The sequence below is a fragment of the Hypomesus transpacificus genome, chromosome 23 (genome assembly GCF_021917145.1).
Source record: "Hypomesus transpacificus isolate Combined female chromosome 23, fHypTra1, whole genome shotgun sequence".
Lineage (NCBI taxonomy): Eukaryota > Metazoa > Chordata > Actinopteri > Osmeriformes > Osmeridae > Hypomesus > Hypomesus transpacificus.
The window spans coordinates 14559118-14586929 of NC_061082.1; the positions used below are offsets into that span (position 1 = coordinate 14559118).

The 27812-nt window shown below is 41.2% G+C and overlaps 1 protein-coding gene across 5 annotated transcripts in view; it reads right to left on the bottom strand.

Moving 5' to 3' along the window:
* Positions 1 to 27812, bottom strand: part of LOC124485751 (minichromosome maintenance complex component 3 associated protein) — a 56837-nt gene that overhangs the window by 1096 nt on the left and 27929 nt on the right. For 3 of the 5 annotated variants that reach the window (XM_047047532.1, XM_047047531.1, XM_047047530.1), the window contains 5 exons: positions 15485 to 15582; positions 14200 to 14590; positions 843 to 1124; positions 361 to 490; positions 33 to 242 (listed from right to left, as the gene is read on the bottom strand). In XM_047047532.1, coding sequence (XP_046903488.1) covers positions 33 to 242; positions 361 to 490; positions 843 to 1124; positions 14200 to 14590; positions 15485 to 15582 — 1111 coding nt within the window. The remainder of the gene's footprint in view (positions 1 to 32; positions 243 to 360; positions 491 to 842; positions 1125 to 14199; positions 14591 to 15484; positions 15583 to 27812) is intronic. The other 2 variants (XM_047047534.1, XM_047047533.1) reach the window with 2 other exon arrangements.

The window sequence follows — 27812 nt, forward strand, 5'->3', positions numbered from 1 at the left end:
AAGAAAAACGTGATGAAGTGACGTATTTTTACCTTTGGCTCTGGGCCTTTTCCTCCTTAAGATTCTCAAGGACCCGGAAGGGCAAGAGCTCCATAGAGGGTCTGTGTGTAATGTCAATGGTAGGTGCAGTGGGTTCAGGCACTTCAAACACACTCTGAAACAGCCTTTGTCTGAGGGAATAGGGAAATTGGTGTCCCATATCATCGGGACTGGCCCTTTCACTGCGGTAGTGAGACAGAAAACTATATTATAAAAATTAAGAGACAGGAACATACTTTATTAACACTCCAGATTGTAATGCCAGAGATTAATGAATGAATGAACAGGAGGAAGAGGAAGACACGAAAGGCTTCTCTTTACCCGTCTGTGTTCTGCCATTTCTCCGGATGAATACATGTAACCACATTCTTCCACTGAACGGGGGGCTCAAACACCTTTTGTTCTTCCTTGACAAAATATACCAGGATCTCCCCATCATCTGTCACTGCATCTGAAGACAACACATGGTTTTCACATTGCAGTCCCATGGAGGGCCATATGACAGCTTACCATGTCACCTTTAGTGGGCACTGTAAAGACCTATAAAACGCTATCGGCTCCCACGTCTTTGTACCAGTGCATCCAAACCTACAACTATGTTCATCTGCATATTATATGGAAAATATATATTGTGTGTGCATTATACCAAAATTCCCCTTGACATTTTTGTAATACGTTTATTAGTAAATTGACTGATTGACTGCATTATATGGTTGACCACAACCATATAATGTGGTCAACCATTCAATGATTAAAACCAAATAATAAATATAAATCTATTTTTAACCAACAAACCATCGTACCTGAACACACAAGGTCTTCTGATGGCTGCCAGTCTTTCAGCTTGTGGTCTATGCATTGGGCGACAACTTCATCCCAAGGGATCTGATGGAAGGAGGAGCCTTGTTTCTCCTCCTCTTCCTCCCACTCACTCAAGGCCGTAGACGAGGCGCTGCATTTGCCCTGACACCGAACCCTCTCCAGGAGGTTCTCTAATTTGGACATGAGAAGGGGCTGGCTGGAGTGGGAAGCTGACATCTGAGAGGCATACTGGAATATGGAGGAGCACAGCTGTGGCCATGGATCTGGAAGAGGAAGAGCATTTGTTTAGTGTAAAAATTAACTCTACGTATTTTTATGTTTCATTTGGAAGGGTGACGCTGACGAACTGCATGGTCGCAACTTTAATTGTTTTCGCATCAGAACTTGCACAAACCAGTGCACTGAAAATTTTCATTTTATGTATCGGGCTATGTTTAACTATTTCTCCAATCGGCAGATTGATAATACAACCAGAACTCGACTAAACTTAGTCTTTCCGTTAGTGAAAAGGCAGACTAAAACCCTTTCTTCAACAATAGTAGGCTATCGCAGTCTGTCAATAAAGACAAATATTTAATTAAATTATATTGTTTGGTCCGGATTTGAGCATTGGCAAAACTGAAGGTGTAAGAAGAATAAATACAAAACATGAGTCAAACTTGTGTGTGTGTTTGGCCAATCATGAAATAGTTGTGTCGTCATTAGAACCAATGCTAACTTAGTGGTAACTTAGTGCAGTTCAGTCAATTCAATATGACTGTCAGTTCAAACCATTTATCCCGCAACACCTTGTATTTCTCCTCACGCTGAGAAGGGATAACTTCAAATCAAATTTATCTGATTGTCCCGCGATATACAATAAATGGACGAGGCGCAGGCATACGGAGGGAAATGTTCTGTAGATTCGATAGCTGTCTTGAGACGTGGTGTATAGTAACGAAGTAGAAATACTTTGTTACTGTACTTAGGTATAATCTTTTTTAAAATCTGTACTTTACCATTTATATTTTTGTTTACTTTCACTTTACTGCATTTAGCAAAGAAAATGATACTTTGACTCCAAAGATTTCCCCTGAAACCTTCGTTACTTGCTACAAAATCAAATCTATCTTTAGAAGAAAAAAATGAATCATGAGACCAACGTCGGGGACTGTGGTGGAACACAGAACAAGCAGGTTTGGCGAATCAGTGATCCTAGCTTGCAAGTTAAATCATTGGTTAATTGGTTAGTGATGCAACCAAAGTCAGTCGATGATGATCATGGAAGCAAAAATGGAAATGGCAGAATTGGAAGCACCTGCTACTCCCGCAACAGCAGACGGTGAAGAAAATCAACACGCGTGGCCATATTTGAGAGAAATGTTGAACTATGTTGGAGTGAAAAATTCATCCTTCTGAAGTGCCTCTCATTCAAAAACTCCCCATCAAACCTCCGGAAACACATTGAGGTAAATTAGGATTAATCCAATGAGCCGCAACGTTAATGTTTAGTCATCATAATTAGCATGAACCTGCTAAGATATATAGCAGTGTTTCCCACAGGATTGGAGTATATCTTTGGCGGGAGAGGGGGGGAGACAGGTGTCTGATCTTCTAATTTAGCTATACATGGTGTATGTTAGGCTAACGTTTGCTAGTTATCGTAAATCAAATGAGACAATTGGTGTAGTAGACAGGTCGCTAGCGAGTTAGTGAGCTGAGGAAGTGTTGACAGTTGTGAGATTTCATTGATTTGAGTAATCTCTTAGCTATAATCATTGCAGCACTAGTTGGCTAACGCTAGCTAACTTAACGTTAGATAGCCACCACACCATAGGATTGACAGGAGCCGCGATAGCACAGCATTACGATTTGAACCGTGTCGGAGTTGGAGATGCATGCAAGCAGAGGCGGTCTTAACATAGAGGCATGGGTAGGTGGCTGCTTGGGGCAGCGTCGTAGTAGGGGGCCCCCCAACCAACCTAAAAAAATAAAAAAGAAGGGGCCCTTATCATCATGAACGCTTCAAAAGCATGAAAGATGTTATTCATATTTTTTAGAATTACGTTGAAACGTTGAAGTAGTAGTTAATGTCCAGTTCATGGTTATCTGTCGTGTCCCTACACCCAATACTTTCACAATAAAATGGACTAGTCCGTAACGGTGCGTGGCACGAAAAATAAACACTCAGTTACAGGAGGACAGGAAAGTACACAAACAGAGACGAAGCAAGAAGACAATAAAAGCTCAAATGAAAAAAAGTTACCCAAGAGGCTCAAATAAAAGAAAAAAAACGAAAAGACGCCGATAAGTATTTGGCAACGCTGCCAAAGATTACAAACTTTTTTTACGGCTACAGACAGGAACAACATCGTCCAAAGCATTGAACATGCTGCTACAGCAGCACTGCAACTAGCTGTGAAGTGGCGCTACTAGGTGAAGATAACGTTAACAAAAGGACATCCCGTTGTTGCCGCCCGCCGTCACCGACAGTGTTAAGACGTTGACACAGATGTTGGAAGAGTTGTCCAGTGATGGCCATTTTGACACAGATGATGACGATGATGGGGTTTTGGAGTCAACCGCCTAGTTAGCCTAGTAATAGCCTAAGCTGTGCTAATCCTGCTGCCACCGACCAAAGCACTGTAGGCTTGCTGACTGATGACCCGGCTCTCTGGCCCAAGAAGCTCACAGCCGAGGAGCGATGTACGATCGTTCACAAAGGTCCCATACAGTACAAGTTAGTGATTCAAATGAATGAACGACCCATTCATTTGAATCAGGTGTGTTAGAGCAGGGAAACATCTAAAACTTGCAGGACAGGGGGTCCCTGAGGACCAGGGTTGAAGACCTCTGATATAGAGATTTTGTGAAAGAACTGCAGCCTAATGCAAAAATAATGACACGGCTGACCCTGCGCTCCATGATTGATGACGGCTCCAAGGAAATGAAGAAGCCGGTGACTGAGGCCATGAGGGGAGTTGACCATATCGCCATCACCACCGACTGCTGGTCTGTCAGAAGGTGGAGCTTCATTGGTGTTACTGCCCATTGGATTGACCCTGATCTCAAAAGATGCTCAGCAGCCCTAGCATGTAAATGACTGAGAGGTTCGCACACATTTGATGTGTTGGCAAATGCCCTGAATAACATCCATTCCGAGTTTGAAATTCGGGAGAAGATTCAGAGAACAACGGACAAAGGCTCTAACTTCATAAAAGTTTTTGGTGAAGATGAGAACAGCAATGAAGTCAAAAGTGATGGTGATGGATCTCAACCAGGAAAGGATGAAGAGGATCAAGAAGGGGGTGAAGATGTGGAGTTTGTTGATGTGTTAGCGCTTCTGAATTAAGATGATGGTTTGCAGTTCCAGCTCCCAAAGAACCAGTGCTGTGCTTGTCACCTACTCACCTACATTGGCTGTTTTTAAATGTGCTTTATAAATAAATATGACTTGACCTACTCAACCTAATAACTACGGTTGATGCCCAGAAAACATCCCATGAGGCATACAAGAAAGTGTACCGTTCAACATTTGGCAAGTGTAATGCACTTTGGAACAAATGTGGAAGATCCACACTGGCAGCTGAAACTGTTGAATATGCTTGCTCCCTCCAACTGCTGTGCCCGAATGCTACCAGGTGGAACTCCTTGTTCCTGGCAGTGGAAAGACTGCTGAGGATAATCAAAGACAAGGGAGAGGGGGCCATCAGAGTCATCTGCACAGACCTTAAGGTTCCTATGTACGTAAGACTTGAAGAGATGTGTTTTATTATTTCATCATAGTTGAACATAATGTCTTGAATGCCTCTTTAACTGTGGATGTTTTTCACCACCCTTTCTCGGGCATTAATAACAGTTTCACATTGTATCCCAACTTCCACTTATCATTGATCCATTTTAGTTAATTACTCATCCAGCAATTCTTTGTTGAATCTGATTAAATGGTTATATAGAGTGTCATGAGCCCAGTCGCCCAGGCAACCAACATCTTGCAAGCAGAGACAAATGCCCAGATGGGGTGGCTACTTCCAAAAATCAACCTGCTGACCGCCAAACTTAACAGATTCAAGTTGCCATTAAAAGTACTGCCTTTGGTGGATAATATACAGGTGGGAATAAATAATCCTTTTGGCCACATGTTGGGAGACCCTGAGTTGATCGCAGCTGCGATTCTTCTTCCAAAATTCCAAACAACTTGGACAAAGGATGATGCCACAATCAGAATGTGTAAGACAACGTGGGGATAGTGAAAAATAAGTGTATGGGTGTACATTTTGACTATTTGAATATTGGCAAATCCACAAATCAATTATGGATGCATGGACAATGCAAACTAAATGTATAAACCTCAAATTAAAACAAACTATTTAGTACAAAACCTTAGGTTGGGGTCATGACATGTTAGAAAGTTGGATTAATTCTATCATTTATATTTTCACCCTCACTATATTTCAGGAATGGACTACATCCAGCAGCACATGGAAGAACCCTCCCTACATTTACATTTATGCATTTAGCAGACGCTTCCATCCAAAGCGACTTCCAAGAGAGACTGCTCCCTGCAGTTAGGTGATGACACCAGGTCCAGTTCATCTGATGAAGATGACTTCTTCTCTGCACAAGACAGCACCAAACAACTGGATGGATACATGGCCTGTTTAGCAGATCACATGAACTTGCTGAAATCCTTTCCAGCTGTGCACAAGCTGTCTGTGAAGCTGAACACACCTCTACCTGCCTCAGCAGCCTGTGAAAGGCTATTTAGCATTGCAGGACAAGTCTTTAGCCCAAGAAGAGCGAGACTGAATTCTGGCAATTTTGAAAAAAAATTGAAGATGAACAGGACATTTATGTTTTTAGGGTTCTTACCCAATCATTACCCAGAGAATGTGCTGCTTTAGTATTGATGCAGGGCTGTAGAGTGCGACCAATTTGGTTCTATATGCGACCAAAATTTGTACGGGTGCGACAAAAAACGTTCATAGGTCGCACCGGTGCACCTAACCTCGCATCCGCTGCCTCTCCAGGAACAAAGCGTTTGTTTCTTCTTTGACGGAACTCCCACTCATGGTTGGATCATATCGTGGTCTAAAATTAATCAGAGACAGAGATGGGGCGGGTCTTTGCCTCTGATTGGCTGTGGTCCAGATATTCCTGTAGGCCTACAATGCCACAACCGGCTGTCCAAATATGGCCCGCGTGAGGTAAATAAAAAATTATAAATAAATACATGTGTTGAGCAGTAGTAAATATGTAGCCTAGTCCTGAAAGACTAGTGAGCAGGTAATTTACATATGTGCGCTTGCGCAACCTCACCGACAAGAGAGTTAGCTGTTAATTAGCCCTCAAAAGGGATCGAAAGGTTAATACAGAATGTAGAGTTTTTAACAAGACATGGACTTCCAAGTATTTGTTTACGGAGGTCAAAGTCAAAGCTGTGTTATTAGTTTAGGAGAACAGGTCGCTGTGTTGAAGGGTTAAAATTTGACTCGGCACTAAGGAAAAAAACTCAAGCGGACATAATAAGAACTTGACTGATTCAGTGGGCGCGGGCTGATGGTTTGCTAGTTAAACTGCAGACCCGGATCATCATCTGTCAGCTGTCTTTGGCATATCCATCTCAGACATTCAGCCAGATTTCGATGCACTTGTTCAAGCCCACTGGATTCCTCTCACAGAACAAAATGAACTGAAAAAAACGTATTGCTTTTTGTATGAAGTTGATCAATTGCATATATTTAACATACTGCAAAACTACTTTTCAGTGTTTGTGAAGATTAATTAGTTACAAATAAAATGAAACACTGATGTCATGATTATTTTAGTTTTTACTGTTACTTCGATAGTCTTTTCCTAATTGACCAACATGTAAAATATTCATATAAATATTTACAGAATATTCTTATTCTTCTGATAACCAGTAGCAGCTAATCAAAATATATACTTTACTGCTTTTTACAATGGGGGGAAATGAATAGTGAGCCGAATTAAGTTCAAGTTATTGTTGATGCAGCCCTCCAACACATTTCAGGTTTCTCATGTGGCAAAATTAATTGCCCATCCCTGAGTTACGGAGCTGGGCCATGGAGCTAACCCATGGAGCTAGGATTTTGATGCTAGGGAGAGTGTGGCAAGCTGGTTTAGCCAAGGCCAAAGGGAAAGAATGCCAAATTACAGGTGTTGGCCATCTGAAGGGTATGCGACAGCAAGGGGGGACCCGCTGTAAGACTTTGAGCCATGAAATGTTAGGTCTCAGTTCAGGGAAGCACTTTTAAACAGTAGCACTTAAATTATGAAATGTTTTATTTTACTTGCAATGTTTTAGTTTGGCAGCTCAGTGAAGCACTTAAAGATTTATATTTTTATATACAGTTTAATTGTGCTTCAAATAAAACCAATATTTACCTACACCTTATTCTTGTTTAAGGTCATTTACATAATATATCTGAATGTATATGGAGCATGATAAAAACCTAACCTTGAAATTGTGGCGACGCAAGGAAAGATTTGGATGCACCTACATTTTGCGCTGGTGCACCTAAATAAAAAAGTTAAGCGCACCAGTGCAACCAAGGGAAACAGTTAGTCTGGAGCCCTGTGATGTTTTGATATTTGAGTCATATTTGAGTTCCCAAAACACTGACCTGATGTTAAGAATAAACGTAATTATTCTCAAAATTCTGACCCTTTGCTTTTTTTACAGCATTTACTTGTACTTTTAATACTTAAGTACATTTAATATCAGAAAATTACTTTTGATACTTAAGTACAGTAAATTACAGATACTTTAAGACTTTTACTCAAGTAGCATTCTAATAGTTGACCTTTTACTTTTACTAGAGTCATTTTCCAGTAAGGTATCTTTACTTTTACTTAAGTATGGCTTTTGTGTACTTTATACACTACTGGTCTTGAGTTATGTAGAGTGTAATGCCACATTGTTAAAAACAAGAAAGGTTGCAAAAAATCATGTAAAAACTAAAAAAGAAAATAGGACAGAATAAATGAGTCAATCAGCCAAAGGCTCCCTTTCAAACAAGCAATCATTAAACCCCTTCTTAAAAAAACAAACCTGGATCCAGGTTGTCTTAGCAACTACAGGCCAATTTCAAATTTGCCATTTCTCTCAATTTTAGAAAAAGCTGTGGTACAACAGCTCACTGAGCACCTCTTCTCAAATCAGCTTTATGAACCTCTCCAGTCTGGATTTCGTCTTCACCACAGCACTGAAACTGCATCAGCCAAGGGAGTCAATGATTTTCTATTAGCCTCCGACGCGGGCTATATCTCTGTCCTGGTTCTCCTTTACCAAAGTGCAGCTTTTAACACTGTGGACCTTATTTACTAAACATTGCGACTGCAACTTAATCTGCGCCTTTGCCCAAGCGCAAATGGCGGACGGTGTAGTTCCGCATTTTGCGTGGTATTTATCAAACCAGATCCTCGTCGGGCAATCAGCGCCCATTAGTGTTAATTAAACCTGTCAATGTATATCGTTATTGTTATAGTTTCCGTTACTAGTTGGTGACAACGGGGGACGGGGAATTTTCACCCTTATTATGTAAATATAACTTATTTTAGAGTTCTCTCCCCTGGAACAGATTTTATGTTCCAACCGAGGGGGGCTGGCGCTGTCTAAGTGTCTAGGGCTGCATCAAATACAATTTTTTGCTCTGCTAAATTGCTGCACTAGTCCACACTTAACCGGTGGGGATCTCATTCTAAATATGACTGTAACTGTTAGCTGCTCCTGGCATTCTCTAATCCCTGCCCTCCCCTCTGTGTCCCCCTCCACAAATCCCCTGTGGTGTGGGGGGTTTGAGCTGTCAGCACCTGCCTGGTTGTCGGTCTGCCAACGCTGGACCTGGTCGCCAACCGGAAACCAGTCTCCATGACGGGCAACGGCGAGTTTCCCGGTCCCTTCCTACATCTACCAAGTTGAACAACGGATTTTGGTGTTTGAAAACCCATTAACACTTCCCTGCTGTATGACTATGTTAAGCCTGTGTTCTGCTCCTCTCTTTCACCAACAGTCTCTGGAGGAGGGGATCTGTTGGGAGAATTGCTCCTCCCAAAAAATTCCTGTAGTGAGTTTTTCTGGGAGTTTTTCCTCATCTTCCCTGAGGGGTTTAGGTTGGTTGAGGGGCAGTTCTATGGGCGTATGTGAAGTTGTCTGTGACATGCTTGCGTGTAAGAATGGCTATACAATTAAATGTTGATTTGATTTGACTGAAAATTGTTGCTGCATACCACTCTGACACTGGGTAGTTGCGCCCCTGCGTCTCTGTATTTGTACAAAGACAATAATAAAAAGAATGAGGCCTGGCGCAGGGTTGCCAATATTGTCGGTGCTCCTGGTAGGTTTTTTGTACTTTCAAATTCAGTCTCTTGTCACATTACGTAACTTTGTTCTGTGGTAACTAACTGACTCAACCAAAAAGTTTCTACTGTTGCAAATGTTTGTGCTTTGTCTCTTACGGTGTGTTCGCAACACAAGGTGTAATAAAGGACTGTGAACCATCAGTGAAAGAGACCATCTTATTCAACCGGGGATGCTACAATAACTAGCTAGCTAGCCAGCCCGGCTGGAACTCCCTCGTCGTATCGACAGGTTAGCAGAGACTTCGAGTAATATAACAAAACATGTTTACACATACATGTCAACGTGTATGTCTATTATCTATGTCTGTGATTGCGTTAAAAGTGACCAATCATAAGTGGGTTAGTGCCTTCATAGGTTTCCGCTCCCAAATTGTCAAGAGTCATGTAGACTAGCGCAAGCTGATATAGGCTGTTTATCAATCCACGTTTTTTTCCGTTCTTGTGTTCTTGCGAACTCGTTTGACGAGTACAGTTCCAATCCAAAGAACACAAGTTACCAAGAACGCCAAAAATACCCGGAAATGTTCCTGATCCGCCCCTTTTATCGAGGATGCATCGGATGGTGACTTGACCAGCGAGAACGCTTCTGATTTCCCAGAAGTCATTGCAAGATGTCAAGCGAGGCGGACAAACCTCACAACTGTAATCTTTTACTTTTCATATTTCAGCTAAACGGTACGTGTAAATCAGCATCTGTATTAAAATGTGACGAGAAATAGGCAGTTCAGTCGCTGAAAATGTTCTTATTTTATTGATGAAACGGCTAATTTGTAAATTTGCTCCGACTTGTCGATAACCTAGCTAGCATCTCAGTGCAGTGCAGACACTAGGTACTGTAAGTTAGCAAGGGCTACAGAAAACGTAAAATTACAGGTAGACGGACCATTTTTTAGCTTTGTTATCTAGTCTTTGTAGTTAGTCAGTGTTATCATAATGCTGCGAGTCCAGGAAAACCCTAACCATCTCAATTCATTCTCCGTCCTTGCGTCCTTGCAAGACAATTGTTGCAAGGACGCTTGCAAGAAGGTTCTTCAAAAGAATGTACTTGCGTTCTCAGCGTTCTTCGGATTGATAAACAGCCATAGACAAGTTCATGAGCCGTTTCCGCTCTACTTCCTGAACTGCTCTGTTCTGGCGGGCTGGGTTTGTTTTGCTGGCTAGATCCGTTGTGCCGACAAAGTACTGATATCGCAGTGACAAAGAGGATATACAATTTACAACATGAAGTGGTTCGGGAACGTCGGGCTACGAATTAATTAAACAACTTCTTGCGAGTTTTGACATAAAACTGACGCTTTTGTGCCTACTGTGCCTGGCTGTGCCTACCTCTCTGCAGCGGTGCTGTGTGTGAGGTTGTGTTCAACTGGAGGAGGCGAAGACAGCAATGTTGGTATTGATTAGGGCTGTCCCCACTTGTTCGTCTAGTCAATTTTCTGGTCGATATGCTCTTGGTCGATTAAGATTGTTTTAGTCGAGCTGCCATACGGCAGTGTGAGATCTGATTCCCGCTTGTGTCATCATTGCTGAATTAACGAAATGTTCAACAGAAACGGGAGTCAGATGGCTGAGCGGTGAGGGAGTCGGGCTAGTAATCAGAAGGTTGCCGGATTGATTCCCCGCCGTGCCAAATGACGCTGTGTCCTTGGGCAAGGCACTTCACCCTACTTGCCTCGGGGAGAATGTCCCTATACTTACTGTAAGTCGCTCTGGATAAGAGCGTCTGCTAAATGACTAAATGTAAATTGTAGATTATATTATTTAAGACAAATAAACCAACTCTAAAAATATATAATTTTAAAGAAAAGGTGTTACTGTTTTCCCTTTCCTTAATCTGCGCTTTGTTTTGGTTAGGTATTTTGCACACGGCACGAGCACAATTGGCTGCAGATCTACAAACTCTGCCATAGCCTACTTTGTCGGTGTTATTAGTCAAAACGGCAAAGACATCTGTGGTATGGCGGCATTTCATTAAAGTACATTTACATTTACAAAGTACCGGGTGACTCGAAAAACGTTGAACGCAAACTCTTGAATGAAACCCAACAACGGTTTATTTTTCATAGTTCGACGTCGAAAATTATGTAACCTACCACCTGAAAAACGTAAGTTGGTCTAGCCCTACTTTACTCATGCTAACGCTATGGGTTGAAAAAGGAATATGCCTATTATAAGAATCACATCCAAATCGAATGACATTATCTTCTCCGGCCAAGACAAAATCTTTCTCTTTTGCAACGTTCCCCACTCAGCTTCTACGTAAGTTCGCATGCTGCAAGTTTTCAGGCAGTGATAAGCGCGCTCTGATGATTTACATGTTAAACAAACAATATTTTTAATTTGTAGTATATTGTAAGAGATACTAAATACCATCAGCATTCGGTTACAACAGGACTGGTGATACGAGTCTTATTATTAGTAGGCTATAAGCGGCTGAATCTGCCATCAGTTTCAAAGTTCGATTAGTCGATTTTCAGACGTTTTAGTCGAGTTTTGGTCGACCAAAGAAAATGTTAGTCGGGGACAGCCCTAGTATTGATACTGTTGCAAATTAGTACGTAATCCAATTTTTTTAAATGTGTATCGATTAGCATCCGAGCATCAATTGATAACCCTATTCGAAACATTGTCTCAACATACATAATACACATTCCCCCTTCGAATAGAGACACAAACTTGGGGGTAGGCTTGGGTAGAGGAGGCAACAAGAAAGAAGCGATGGGCATCTTGTGTCTCAGTTGGAGCAATGTTGGAGTGTTGGTGAACTTGTGATCCTTAAATAGATCACCCTGGCTGTAGAAGTGTCATGAGAGTGTGATGATGGCGGTGCTGAAAGCACACACGTCGAAATCTCCTGCATGAACCAGCCCCACCCAAATCTTTACATATGAAGTTAGGTCCATAAATGTTTGGACACTGACAAGTTTTGTTATTTTGGCTGTTTATTAAAACGTGTTCAAGTTAGTTAAATAACGAATAAGTGCAATCTCGTCCATGTTCCATGTCAGACCGGGGGGGTTCAAAATAATTCCTTCGTTAATAATTCGTTACACAGAACTTTACACAGAACTACGGAAGTGTTGTAATTAGCTAGTTCTAGAATTTACCGGGGCTAGGTCTGAATCTAGGAGAAAAACGGAGCTGCCAGTATATGCAGGTAGCTACGCTTGTGCTAAATAACTATTTAGCTGGTCGGCTCCATGACGCCGGTAAATAGGGCACGTGAGATTGCTCACCAAAAGAACAGGAACCCAAGAGGAACTCATTTGTCTAGCAGATTAAGACCAAGCGAAAAGTAACCTCAACTTTCCTAGACTTTTACCTATGGTACTGATGCTGAGGGCTCGCTGATATCACTGTCTGTAGAACGGCGTATCTATGCGTCGTTGCTAACGTGTGCTGACGTTGTGACTGTCTGTATGTGAGAGAGACGCTTGAGTGACGGAGGGAGAGCAGAGAAAGGAAATGCAGTTGAACGAATAAGCTGAGTGTTTTAAATAGCGTAAACAAAATGTACAAAAGAATAACGAAACGCAATATGTGGCGGCTGGTGATGATTCTGTGGCGCACCGCCACAAATCAGTCTGTGTGGGAAACACTGGCTAAGTCATTTAGAAAAACCTTAAAGTAGGACATATGAGTTCAATTTAGTGTGTGGTGTTACGACAGTGTTTACAGCAGCTTGTGACTGCCAGTAATAGTTTACCCTTTTTTTAATTCAGAGAACACATACAACAGGAAAGAAGGACTGGTTTGAGGCAAAGTCCAGGCCTGATTTCATTTGATCTTTTGTCAGAGACTTTGTTTAATATGTGAAATAAAACTTTCACTTGTTTAGTTAATTGATGATTTTCTGTCGGACAAAGAAATAAATCATTATGTACCATATTAAATTGGATAGCATCATATTATTTTGCATCGCATCTCATTGAATCGCATCGTGTGGAATCCCACTGCATCGCAATAGGGGTGAATCGTATCGTAGTAGTAGTTGTTTTTATGTATCGCATCATCCTCAGTGATGAAGATGCACATCACTAGTCTACACACAAATGTATGTGAAACAAATACACTTCATATATTTAAATTATTGTTATAATTTTGCACAATTATATATAGGCTATATATATATATTAGGGCTGTGAAAAATAACGTTATGATTAAATAACAGGATTCATTTGTTATTTTTGTTTAACGCATTTAACGTAATATACCCACAATTCCACCCAATCTGCAACTTCTGGATAAGAAGTTTGTGTTCCAAAAAAACTAAGATGCAACATCCAATAAAACCAAAGTGATATGCACACTTTGAAGACGTTATCGCTCTGGATAAAAGTCTGCTAAATTACTGAATCCTAAATGACTGAATGTAATCGTTTCACCGAAGCAATACCAGCCTAAAGTAACCTATACCACCTCAATGCGAAACATGCGTTGGTAGGCGAAGGGAGTTCAAGTAGAAATGCGCCAAACCACCCTCACTAAACAGCGTAGGGCCCTCACTAAGTCCGCCTGTGACAAGGTGACTAGCACAGTTGCCAAATGTATTGCAAAAAGCTGTAGACAGATTGAAATTGTTGAGGACGAGGGATTCACCAAAGTTTTGCGAGTGGCAGCGAGTGACTCGGGCATCAAGGTACCGCAAAATCAAAGACGCACACTAATGACAAAAATTCGGAAAATCGGTAATATGTAATTAATCATGATTAATCCACAGAAACCTGTGATTAACATTAACGTTTTTTATCATTTCACAGCCCTAGTATTTAGTGATCCTAAAAATGTTGTTTAATATACTGAGTGACTTCTTCAACACTAACTTTCATAACATGCAAGAAAAGAAAAACTGTAAAAAAAAAAAATAATAACTTTAGGATCGGCTTGTAGCGGAAAAAGCAGAATGTGGACAAATGCGCCTTTTCACCAGTTTGTGTCACATATACATACAGACATGCACTGGTGTTCGCCATTTACCTGAAGCAGGCGGCAGGTCCCAGTCAGGTATTTGCAGGCTAAGGATGGTAGCTCGGAGCCAGTCAAGATGTTGTCCTTTATTCCAGCCCAGATGAGGCACCTGGTCCCGGGTATCAGGCAGGGCAAACTCCCCCGGTGGCCAGGAGAGGCTTGAGAAATGCTGTGAGGAAACCAGCTCTGCTAGGTAGGCCAAAACAGCATTGTAAAGCTGGATGACAGGCATGGGGTCCTGGTATGGCAGGCCTGCCTTTACTCGTTTCTGCCGGTTCCTGTAAAGCCTGCTGCTAAACTCGCTGCACAGTCCGGCCTCCACAAACTGTACCAGGGTCTGAGATGAGAGGAGGGGTGGCGTTGGGGTGTGGGCTACAAGCCAGCTCACTGCCTGACTTACCTGTTATAAAGGAATAACATAACAAAACAACTGTTCACTAAATTGAATAGATTACCAGCTTCAGCCCTGCAGTCCAGGCAAGCTAAGGCCGAATCCCAATACTTCCCCTGACACCTTCCCCTTACCCCTAGCCCTTAGTTTAGCCCTTGGCCCTCGAAACTGAGGGGTAAGGGCTACATATCCCTAAGAAATTGGACGTATCGATATCTCCAAAGCAAGTAGTGTTATGCACCGATATTAAACAAAATTCGCTGCTAATGGAGTTTACTCAAAACTGTAGACATGCTAGTCAAAGAAATGCGGGACGATTGGGACCATTCGCGTACCAAACTAGCGCTTTTTTGAAACGTTTCAATTAGGAAAATGGTTGCAAATATATATGTTCAGGACTGTGTATAACACAAAACAAGACTGTCATCATTTTTTTGTCAATGAATTAAGCCGAAAATATTACATTTATAGGACTCTCTGGATGATCTGGCCGCCATTGTTGCCGGTTGCGCAGTATTCACAGGTTTCAAGTAAGCTCCCAATCTTACTTGGTTTTAAGGGGTGTATACCCCTTAGTCTTAGCCCTAACCCTAGCTCAAAAAGAGTATTGGGACACCACTAGCTCACGGGAACACGCAAAACTAAGGCGAAGGGGTAAGGGGGAGTATTGGGATCCGGCCTAAAAGTCAGAGGAGCACTATGGTCCCTTTGGCAGTGTTGCAAGCGTTGATGTCTATCATTACAACAGGTCTACAACCACATAACCTTTTTTCTTTTACCAGTTGATTGTAATTGTCTTTTTTCTACCATCGTGATTACTTTGCATGACACTAAATGAGGGTAATCCATGTAAGTGGAGCAGATAAATCTGAATAATAAAGATGCATCTGCCCTGAGCTGTACCTGTTTTGAACCTTGCAGGTCACTAGTAGTTTCTGGGATATGGATGAACACATACTTCGATATTAAACCATCCTCAACCAAAGAAAGCAGCATCAGATCTAATGAGGAAAAAAAAGAGAAAGAAAAAAATGTTTCAATATGTTATCACATATTTTCATGTGTCATCACATTTTCACATATTGAAAATGTTTAAACTTTCAAAATCCTAGCTATTATATACAGTGCCTTGTAAAAGTATTAAACCCCCCTGGCGTTTTTCAGATTTTGTTGCCTTACAACCGGGAATTAAGAAGAATGAAATAATGAATTTGTAGTGTAATGGACATACAGTACACTAAATAGCCCAAATTGGTGATGTGAAATTAAGAAAAACAAGATTTATATTTATAGATATATTTACTAATGATGTGACTTCTGAAGGTAATTGATTACACCAGAACTTTTTTCCTATAGGAAAAGTGGTGTGTGGATATGTATTCAACCCCTTTGCTAAAAAGGGGTTGTCTCTGTCTCTACAATCGATTACCTTCAGAAGTCCCATAATTAATGTCACAATCTGTCACACAATCTCAGTATATATACACCTGTTCTTAAAAGGCCCCAGAGTCTGAAATACCTCAAAGCAAGGGTCACCACAAATGGTCCAGGCAAAGTAACGTTTTACGACAGACTAATTATAAAAACATTTTTTTGCATAGATCATTTCTATGAGGTGTCCAGAACAACATACTAAAAGTCCTAAGAAATCCTAGTTGTGAAAATATGTTTAATTCTCATCTATCCGAGATGTGTGCCAATAAGGCCAGGCAACATTACACCCCAATTGGGCAATTTTTTTCCTCTACTCCTATCAAAATGAAACTTAACACAATGAAACTACCCATGAAATTGATTTTTTTTGTATTACAAGTTTCTTTGAAAATGAATTTTAATATGCAAATGAGCTATACACTAGTCGAATATGCCCAAAATACACCCAAATAGGCTTCATTTTTTCCTTTACTCCTACCACAATAAAACTTTCATTGGTAAAAGTATACATGAAAAATAACATTTTTTGTATTACAAGTTTCTTTTGAAATGTATTTGAATATGCACAAGCTTATTGAATATGTCCTAATTTGCATAGGCAGAAACACCATTCATATGTATGACCAATACATCGGCCCAATCTCCAACCAATCATCCTACTGCCAATGGGTGATGGCTATGCTGCTTTTAGACTGGCTTCTAACCTGAAAACTGCCTGGCTTGGTAGTACCTGCCAGTGGGTATAACCCCCGCCAGTATAGTCTTCAGGGTCACAGAGGCAAACAAGCCTCCCCACCACGACAAGGTAGCAACAACAAGGGAGGACTTTGCAGCTGTTGACGTTGGAGGGAGAGTTTGAGGTTCCACTGGAGATGAGTTCTGAGTTACTTTATCACAGAATCTCCTGTATCTCAGCATATCCAGTGATTCATCTTTTTTGCCTCCATACAGTGATACTAGAGCTTTTTCACCTGCTGCAATGATGATGCCTTTTCCCACATTTTCCTGTGACTGGCTGAACACCGTAGCTTGTTCAAGAAAGCTAGTGTCATTCTTCACTTTTTTTCAGTGCCATTCCCTTTCCTATGCCAAATAGACGAGTCGTAGAATCACAGCCTAAAATGGCATGGATAAAGAGGAGATTGTCACACACTTTGGGACCAAGTAACTCCTTAGTCTCTTTTATGCACCATATCCGTCTTGTTTTTGTTGCTTTCTTTGGTTCTGGTCCCAGAAACAGCTCCTGTGCATTCAGATCAGCATGATGCAACAAGAGTATTAACAAGTCTGTGTCATCACCTACTAAGACTGTGTTTTTTGTTCTGGCAAAGGCAGTTTGGACAATGAGCACATCTGCATCGTGCTTTGCATGGTCTGTGATACACCCAGCCCTCTCAAGTTTATCACTGAGATAAACCAAGAACCATTGTTTGTTTTCCTTATTGTTAAGGAACTGGTCCTTTTTGGATTGGATGATCATGTCACCAGAGAAGTGTACAGTCAAACCGGGAGTAACACCTGTTCGACGCAGTTGAGTGGCGTCCTTTATTGTTGGTTCTTCTTTGTAGCCATTAAAGACTATGACAGTAGCCGTACCATATTTCTGTGTGACATATCTGACATACATTTCACAACATTTTAGCGACATTCCAAACCCTCCTGGCGACTTTTATTGTAAAAAGTGACAAATCTAGTGATTTTTCCGGTGTTGATGGAGACTTGCTGGTTACTCTGACGGGATCTCTCTGATCGGGTATTTAAACATGTGATACAAAAAAAGTGTCTTTTCATGTATACTTTTACCATGTACAGTTTATTGTGGTAGGAGTAAAGGACAAAATTAAGCCTATTTGGGTGTATTTTGGGCATATTCGACTACTGTATAGCATATTTGCATATTAAAATTCATTTTCAAAGAAACTTGTAATAAAAAAATGTTCACATTTCATGGGTAGTTTCATTGTGATAATTTTTATTTTGATAGGAGTAAAGGAAAAAAAATAGCCCCATTGGGGTGCAATGTTGCCTGGCCTTATTGGCACACATCTCGGATTGATGAGAATTAAACATATTTCCACAACTAGGACTTTTAGTATGTTGTTCTGAACACCTCATAGAAATGATCTATGCTGAAAAATATTATTTTACAATTACTTCTATTTTTGGCTCCAAAATGAGTTACTTTGCCTGGACTAAAAGCAAGAGGCACCATGAAGACCAAGGACCTCTGAAAACAGGTCAGGGACAAAGTTGTGTAGAAGTGCAGAATAGGGTGTGGTTATAAAAAAATGCCCAAAACGTTGAACATCCCATGAAAAATAACGCACGTTATGATTACATTTCAGGATAAATTAGTTTTTAATTTTTACACATTTAACGTAATATACCCACAATTCCATCCAAAAACGAATAGCGGCCTGCTGAAATGAACATCGAGACTGCCGAATTGACTGCGAGTGATCAAGGCTGTTTAATATTGAGTTTAGCTAAACCCTAAATCTCATCGGAAGAGCTTAAAGTGGCGATTGATTGCAAAACCGATTTTACCTTGTCATAGTTGAATAACGACAGTTCGATGTGTAAAATGAACATACAGTGAATATCAAAGTCCATTGACACCTCTTTCCTATGCAAATCTCAGTATCTCCGATACTAGTTTAGCTGCGCGCTGCTCTGTGTAGGCTACTTATAAGGAATTACAAAGACTAACGTTTTGAATTATAACAAGGATATTGAAAATGGACCACGGTCATAGATGCTGTGTTATCAGATGATTACAATATCATCTGATAATGGACGATGCGGAGGCGTGAACCGTCAGACGCGCCGCGGAGTCCATTATCAGATGATATTGGACACCTCGAAGGGCATTATCCCGCTTATACCATGGTCATTTGTCAACGATTTTTTTTACAAACATTTTGTTTATGTTTTAAGGCGTTTTGCAATAGAAATCTAACATTTTTCAACGTTAGCCAACTCTGATATTTATAGTCCCCTCAGCTCATAGAACCAACACCGGCTTTCCTTTGGCTGAGCTATTAGCCCAAAAGCTAACGTTATGCTAGCAGGATTCAAAGGCAATAACATTGTGTACGGTTGACAAACAGTAAATATAATTTTACAGTATGTTTGACAATAAGATTTGATAGCTAACCAGCCATGTCACTGTCCCAAAATCAATATCAAGATTTTCACGAACAATATCGGCCATATACTACTAGTACTAGGCTACAGTATGGCCGCAGCCTGTGGAGCGAGTTGAATAGCAAATGGCTGTGAGATGATCGCATCAATGTTGACATTTTCTCCAAACAGTGATTATAATTTGACAGTATGTTTAACAACAAGACTAGCCAGCTATCGAGCAATGTCATTGTCCCCAAACAAAATCAAGATTTTTTTGAAGAAAACAATCAGCCATGTGTAGAGTTGCTGCTACTGTCGTGCTGGCCGCAGACTGTCTGAAGTAGTAGATTGACTAGCGAGGTGAATAGCGAATGGGATGTGAGATGAGCGGTTACGTGACACTGACACACTACATTCAGAAAATAAACATTTTTCAAATAGGTTAAAATAAATATTGAAGTCACTCGTTGTTGTAAATACAAGTTAGCTTGTTAAAGTCTTTCAAAATTGTAAATGGAGGCTTTGAATCCGTCACTGTTGTTATGGTTACTTATTTCAGATACTTTGTACAGGCTCCTGTGTAGCCAGCGGAATAATTTAGAACTGTGAAAAGACAGTTTTTCTGCAATGACGCAGTAGGTGTCCGTTATCACCCTATAATGTACACCCCTGCAGCCAGAATCGAGTATTCACCCAGACTATGGTATAAAGGCATGTAAACTAGTTTAGCTTGCTAACGCAAGAGCATAGGTAGAATGTGTGATAATTTAGCCTAGTTTATTGGCAATGGGGCAAACGTTGTTTCATGTTCCTGACTGTTTCATTCAAATAAATAACCTGTGTTATGTAAATCTACAATTCACGATGCATGTTTGTCCAGATCTTTGTCATGTTATTTTTCAGCAAGATATCTAGAGCTAGCTAACTGAAGCGGAATAGAATCACGATATGGTTTGGTTGCTAAGCTGTAGCCTAACGTTCTACCCACCTAAGTCAATCCCGTTTGCTTCAATAACAGAAGTGGAAACAAGTAATGTTATCATTTCAAATGATATGTAGTCAGTGTTTCCCACAGATTAGAAATCTATATGTGGCGGGGGGGGGGGGGGGGGGGGGGTCGAAATAATTCACAAAATCAACAACAACAAACAAATAATTTCTGCATATGCAGGTAGCGACGCTGCATACAGGGTGCTAAATAACGATTTAACTGGTCGGCTCCATGACGCCGGGTAAGTAGCTAGCTCTTGAAACTTCTCACCAAAAGAACGAAGGGAACCTTCGATTAAGACATGTCCGTCGGTACCTAGCGAAAAGTAGCCTCAACTTTTCTAGACCTTTAGCTACGGCACTAATGCTGAAGGCTCGCTGATGTAGCTGTCGGTCTCACTAGAACGGCGTAGAAATCGTTGCTAACGTGTGCTGACGTAGTGACTGTGTGTTTATGTGAGAAAGACGCGTGCGTGAAAGAGACGGAGGGAGAGCAGGGAAAGGAAATGCAGCTGAACGAATACGCTGCGTGTTTTTACCTAAATAGCGATTTAAAAAAATGTTTTACGAAACGCAATGTGTGGCGGCCGGTGTTGATTCTGTGGCGCACCGCCACAAATTAGTCTATGTGTGGGAAACACTGGTAGTCAATCTGTTGAAACCAGTGTTGTGTAGACACAATAGATATATTTGTGCGTTTCAATTTCAAGTCTCCACCTTCAGTGTTTCAGTGAGTGCTACTGTTGGCAGGGTTGCCAGGTCTGTGTGACAAAACCAGCCCAACAGCCAATCAAAACCAGCCCAAAACCAGCCCAATGGCCAATAAAACCATCCCAAAAACCATCCCAATATCAGAACTCAAAATATACCCCTGCCAAACCATATACACTGTTTTTAAAGTCCAACAGCATTGCTTTCATTGCCAAATCTATGGTAATATCTACAAAGTAACACCAAATGTTTAGTATGCCAGCATTAAAACCAGTTTTCAGGAGATTTTCTCAGGAGACAGAGCATTAGGCACGTACGCACAGTGCGTGTGTGCATGTGTGCGTGCCCCATGTCCATGTGTGTATGTGCTGATCTGAAGACAATTTGGTAGGATTTGGGCATAAATAAATTATTTCATTTAAAATAAAATAAATTATTTAAAGATATTAATGTAATTTGCATGCCAAATAGGTCTACCCGAACCAGACAAAAAAAAATCAACCCGCGGCAACACTTCAAAAGTAGCCCAATTCTGCAGGAAAACCGCAGACCTGGCAACACTGGCTGTTGGCCGTGTTGCGATTTTGCTCCCCAGCTTCACTCGTTGAAAACCAACCAATCAGCGCGCAGCTTATCTAAATATTAATGAGCATACCATAAAGGGAGAAAAGCTAGTGTTTTTTCCCAGGAACATTTCAGAGGATTTATCAGGGGGCATAGAAAAGCACCCGGGCCATTTTCAACCCAACCAATGTTACATACCCTAGTCGGAGACCTTGAGGGCCAGTGTGAAATACCCAAAAAACCCAGTCAATCGCCACTTTAAGGGACAGCAGTTATATAACTAGTTTACACTGGTCAAAGAGTAGCTAGCCAGTGAGTCAGTTTCGGTGGCAGAGTACTCAGGGTCGTCTTTTGTTTGACAGTAATAGGGGGCGTTGTATCTGTGCATTAGCATATTTAAGGCGGCTGGCACTGCAGGGCAGCCTCGTCTTGCAGCTCCGGTGCACGAAGACTCGGTCGAACAAAGACAAGGGGGTCTACCTGCGGGAGTCCACCAAGGAAGGCCGACGGGGCCAGATCACCTCTTCTGATAAGCATCACCCTATTTTTATTTTATTCTACCTTGAACTTCTCCGCCTGGATGACCGAGCACCACCTCCAGCTGAACCTCGCCAAAACAGAACTTCACACCATCCCGGCTAAACCCTCCATCTCCCACGACCTCTCAATCACCCTGGGATCTGCGACCGTGACCCCCTCATCCTCTGCCAGGAACCTTGGGGTTACCATGGATGACAAGCTCTCCTTCACGGCCCACATTGCTGCGGTCTCCTGGTCGTGTAGATTCACCCTCTACAACATCCTGAAGATCAGGAGATATCTGTCTGAGCACTCCACCCAGCTGCTTGTCCAAGCACTTGTCCTCTCCTAGTTGGACTACTGCAACTCGCTGCTCGCCGGTCTCCCAGCATGCGCAACCCGCCCTCTTCAGAGGATTCAGAACGCAGCGGCCCGCCTGGTCTACAATCTACCCACACGCTCCCACGTTACCCCGCTCCTCATCTCCCTCCACTGGCTACCCATCACGGCCCGCATCAGATTCAAGACCCTGGTACTGACCTTCCGAGCAGTGAACGGGACTGCACCCGACTACATCAAGTCTCTCCTGCAGCCTTACACCCCCACCTGCCACCTACGGTTCTCTTCAGACAACCGCCTGGTGGTCTCACCGCTCAAGACTGCCCGGTCCCAGCACAAGCTCTTCTCCTGCCTGGCCCCTCAGTGGTGGAATCAACTCCCCATCTCCATCAGAGACACAGACTGTCTCTCCACCTTCAAGAGAAGGCTCAAGACGCACTTGTTCAGGGAGTACAACAGTACTTAGGAATGGTTTGCTGAACCCAATGCTAGTTTCCTCAAGGTTCACAATGACTCTTGCTTAGAGACTTGTTGCTCTTGTTGGTTAGTGGTAGCTGATTTAAACTGTTGTATTCTATTTTATTCAATCTATATTTTATTTTACTGTTGCTTGTTTTTCTACAGGTACACTTGCACTTACAGATTCATGTTGCTTAAATTGTAACTTTCTTAACTGTATGCTCTAATGGTTTTTCCCGTTGGCATGAATGTTTTGGTTGTTCACAATGTGTACTTGTTTTGGCTACCCGCAATGCTTTGGGGCTATCTTATTGTTATTATCAGTGACCTATGCACTTTGTAAAGCTCTCTCTTGGAAGTCGCTTTGGATAAAAGCGTCTGCTAAATGCAAATGTAGAACATGTATTGTACTTTGCTTCGTCTTTATCTTTGGCTTTAATAAAATGTAGCCAAGCCTTTGACCATTTTGTGCGTTCTGCCATCGTAGCTAGCAACAAAATTATAAATGAAGCGAAGTAGCGCGTGAGACAATTAAATTCTTCTTTGTTTAGTTTAAAGGCAGTAGGCCATTCAATTGAATTTAATCATTTTATTAGTCAAACGTTGTATGTTTGTGCACCAGTGATTTGATTTAAATAACATTACTTATTTCTCGAGACATAAGTCAACTTTACATTATATTACTTAGTCTCGATAGCGGTATCGATAAGCTTGGACCTTATTGATATTCGGGTTTTGAGAAATTTTAAGAACCGGTTCTCGATACCCATCCCTACTCCTGTCTGGCCTCCCAGTGGTGGATTCAACCCCCCACCTCCATCAGAGACACTGACTGTCTCTCCACCTTCAAGAAAGGGCTCAAGACACACTTGTTCCGGGAGTAAAACAGTACTTAGGAATGGTTTGCTTGACCCGATGTTAGTTTCCTCAAGGATTACAATGACTTTTGCTTAGAGACTTGTTGCCCTTGTGGTTAGTGGTAACTGATTTAATTGTTTGTACTCACTGTGATATATTGTTTTATTGTTGCTTGTTTTTCTACAGGTACACTTGCACATAGCGATTCATGTTGTTTAATTGTAACTTGTTTAACTACATGCTCTTATGGTTCTTCCCTTTGGCACTTATTTCGGTTGTTCACAATATGTGCTTCATGTTTTGGCTACTCGCAATGTTTTGGGGCTATCTTGTTGTTATCATCAGTGACCTATGCACTTTGTAAAGCTCTCTCTTGGAAGTCGCTTTGGATAAAAGCGTCTGCTAAATGAATAAATGTAAATCTGCACTAGTCGCTTCTCTAATGCAGTCAGATGGCAGCTGTTATCCAAACAAACAACTTTGAACCTGAGGACCTTCTGGATGGGAAGTTCCAAAAAACAAAGATGGAACCTTCAATAAAACCGGATTGATAAGCACACTGCGGGAAGACGTTATCGTTTCACTGAAGCATACTAGCCTAAAGTACCACCTCAACGCAAAGCATGCGTTGGTCAGCGAGGGGAGTTCAAGTGGAATGCGCCAAACCACCCTCACTGAACAACGTAGGCCCCTCACTAAGTCTTCCTGTGACAAGTTGACTAGCACAGTTGCCAAGTGTACTGCAAAAAGCTGTAGACCGATTAATATTGTTGAGGACAAGGGGTTCACCGAAGTTTTGCGAGTGGCAATGAGGGACTCGAGCATCAAAGCACTGCCAAGATGCACAATAATGACAAAAATCCACGATATGTATGAAGCTGAAAAAAAAAAAAGGAAAATGACTTGGCTGCTATGAAACATGTGGCGCTGACGGGATCACTGGACCTCTGTGAGTAACAATAACTACCTAGGTGTAACTGCACATCTTATCACTGACGAAAGGAAGTAAAAGTTTACACTATGTTTACACTAACGTACATGAAAACAGAAGAGCGGCACTTTGCAGAGGCATGTGCAGAACAGTTCCAAACTGTTGCAAGCAACTGGGCAATTGAAGAACCATCTATCTATCTACCCATCTATCTACATCATCCCAATATTGTATTTATTTATCTTGCTCCTTTGCACCCCAGTATCTGTACCTGCATTTTTATCCTCTGTATTTAATTGTTATATTGATATTACTGTAATTATTATGTTTTGCTTATTCCATGTGTAACTCTGTGTCGAATTGTTATGCTGTATCTTGGCCAGGTCGCAGTTGCAAATGAGAACTTGTTCTCAACTAGCTTACCTGGCTAAATAAATGTGAAATAAAGGTGAAATAAAAAAAATTAAAAAGACAAAACGACCACTGTAGGGACAGAGTGCCTTATGACGGCGGGTAAGTAGGGCTCGTGAGACAGCTCACCAAAAGAACGATGGGGAACCCACTCTTCTAGAAGTAACCTCAACTTTCGTAGACTTAGCAACGGTACTAATGCTGAAGGTTCGCTGATATCGCATAGCGTTGTTGCTAATGTGTGCTGACGTTGTGACTGTGTGTGTGTGTGTGTGTGTGTGTGAGAGCAATATGTGGCTTCCGGTGTTGATTCTGCGGCGCACTGCCATAAATTAGTGTATGTGTGGGAAACACAGACTAATTTGTCACAACAGGAATGGGACCAACTGCAGAGACTGGAGTATCTTCTAGAGCCCTGCAAGTAAGTAATCCATGATAAATGTGACTATTAGGCTATTGGAATCAATTCTCCATCTCCATCAGAGACACTGACTGTTTCCCCACCTTCAAGAAAAGGCTAAAGACGCACTTGTTCCACGAGTACAACAATACTTTTTTTTTGCTGGATCTGATGTTAGTTTATTTCCTCCAGGAACACAATGACACTTATTGAGGGTCTTGTTGCACTTGTTGGTTAGTTGTAACTGATTTAACTACTTGTACTCGCTGTAAATTATATCAATGTTGCTTGCTTTCCTACAGGTACACTGTTGCACTTTTGAGGTTCATGTTGTTTAATTGTAACTTGTTCAACTACATGCTCTTATGTATCTTCTCATTGGCACTTATTTGCTATTTCACAATGTATGCTTCAAGTTTTGGCTACCCGCAATGTTTTTGAGGCCATCTTGTCGTCTATGATTATTGACCTATGCACTTTTGTAAAGCTTTCTTTTGGAAGTTACTTTGGATAGAGTGTCTGCTGAATGTATACATTTAAATGCCACCAAATAAACCAAAATTCTTTCATAATACTGGGATCTTTTTCCAGTTTTCTGCAAAATTGTTAAGAACTATTATCCAACCCCAATTCCCCAAAAGTTGGGATTTTGTGTAAAATAAAAACAGAATACAAAGATTTGCAAATCTCATTAACCCATATGTTGTTCACAATAGAACATGGAAAACATATCAAAGGTTTTCTGATAAAATGGGACCATTATAAGGAAAAAATAAGATAATTTTGAATTTAATGGCAGCAACATGTCTCAAAAAAGATTGTGGGACAAGGCCATGTTAACCACTGTGTAGCAATCCCCTCTTTTAATAACAGTTTGTATTTGTCTGGGAACTGAAGAGACAAGTTGCTGGATTTGTGGGAGGAATGTTTTCCGTTATGTGTCCGATACAGGATTCTGGCTGCTCAATGCTCCTGGCTCTTTTTTGTCATATTTTTCATTTCATCCACCAAATGTTTTAAACTGGTGAAAGGTCTGGACTGCAGGCAAGCCAGTTCAGCACCCGGACTCTTCTACTATGAATCCATGCAGTTGTAACAGATGCAGTATGTGGCAGCATTGCCTTGCTGAAATATGCAAGGCCTTTCCTAAAAACAATGAAATCTCGATGGAAGCAAATGTTGCTATAAAACCTGCTGAGCATTGATGGTGCCTTTCCAGATGTGCAAGCTGCCCATTCTATAGGCATTTACACACCCCTATACCATCAGAGATGCAGGCTTCTGAACTGAGCACAGGGTTTGATCCCAGTCCTCTCCTCTTTAGTCCGGAGGACTTATGGTTTCCAAAAAATAATTCAAATTTCAATTAGTCTGACCACGGAACAGGTTTCCCACTTTGCTTTAGTCCCTTTTAAATTAGCTTTATCTCAGAGAAGATGGCATGTTCACATATGGCTTATTCTTTGCATGGTAGAGCTTTAACCTGCATTTGTGGATGGCACGGCAAACTGTGTTCACAGACAATGAGTTCTGGAGGTGTTTCTGAGCCCATGCAATGATTTCCATTAAAGAATCATATCGGGTTTTTTTATGCAGTGAAGATCACAGGCATGCAGTATTTAATTTTCCCCATGTGCCTTACAGAGAGCTTTGTCCAGATTCTCAAAATTATATTATTATATTATGTACTGTAGATGATGAGATATTCAAAGTACCGTATTTCTTCAATTAAACGCCGCCCTCAAATAAACGCCGCCCTTGAATAAACGCTGCACCAAAAATGAACATTGTGTAATAAACGCCGCCCTCGATTAAACGCCGCACCCAAAAAATCTGAAAACAGTTATTTAATTGGTTAAATTAAAACATAGTATTTATTACACAAGTAAATCATAAGTGTACTATAATTCCCTCGAATCACAGACACAAGTGGCTTTCCTCCAAATTCATCGTGAAAACTAAACCCACAGTAGAACGAGAAAATAAAGACCATATTAGCTTAATATGAACATTCAATGACATGCGCAGCATGTAAATAACGTTCACCAAAGTAAAATACAGACACAAAACAACATACCTCGTTGGCTGCATGCCGTACACAAGGGAATAGAGGTTTCCTTAGATCGCTAACATCCGATAACAACCTTAACTTTTATCAGAGCATTAAATTGTCCGTGCTTCGCTTGCTGTTAGCCTGTCGACTCTCACTGACGAGCATTCCAAAAGGCTTTCAAAATAAAGGCACTGTAATGCTGAATGCAATTATATACATCTAAATTATGACATTAAAAAAATTATACATTACAATGATGTAATGTAAAAACAATTACATGCAGCCTACAATATAGCAAGGTAGCTGACTTCACCACCGGCAAATTCGCCTTTCATCACCCCAAGTTCGCGTGCTACAGATCTGTTGCTGCTGGTGAGTGCTTGTGCACAGCTTTATGTTTGAAAGCTTAAGTGTAAGAAAGTTTCGGCATGCT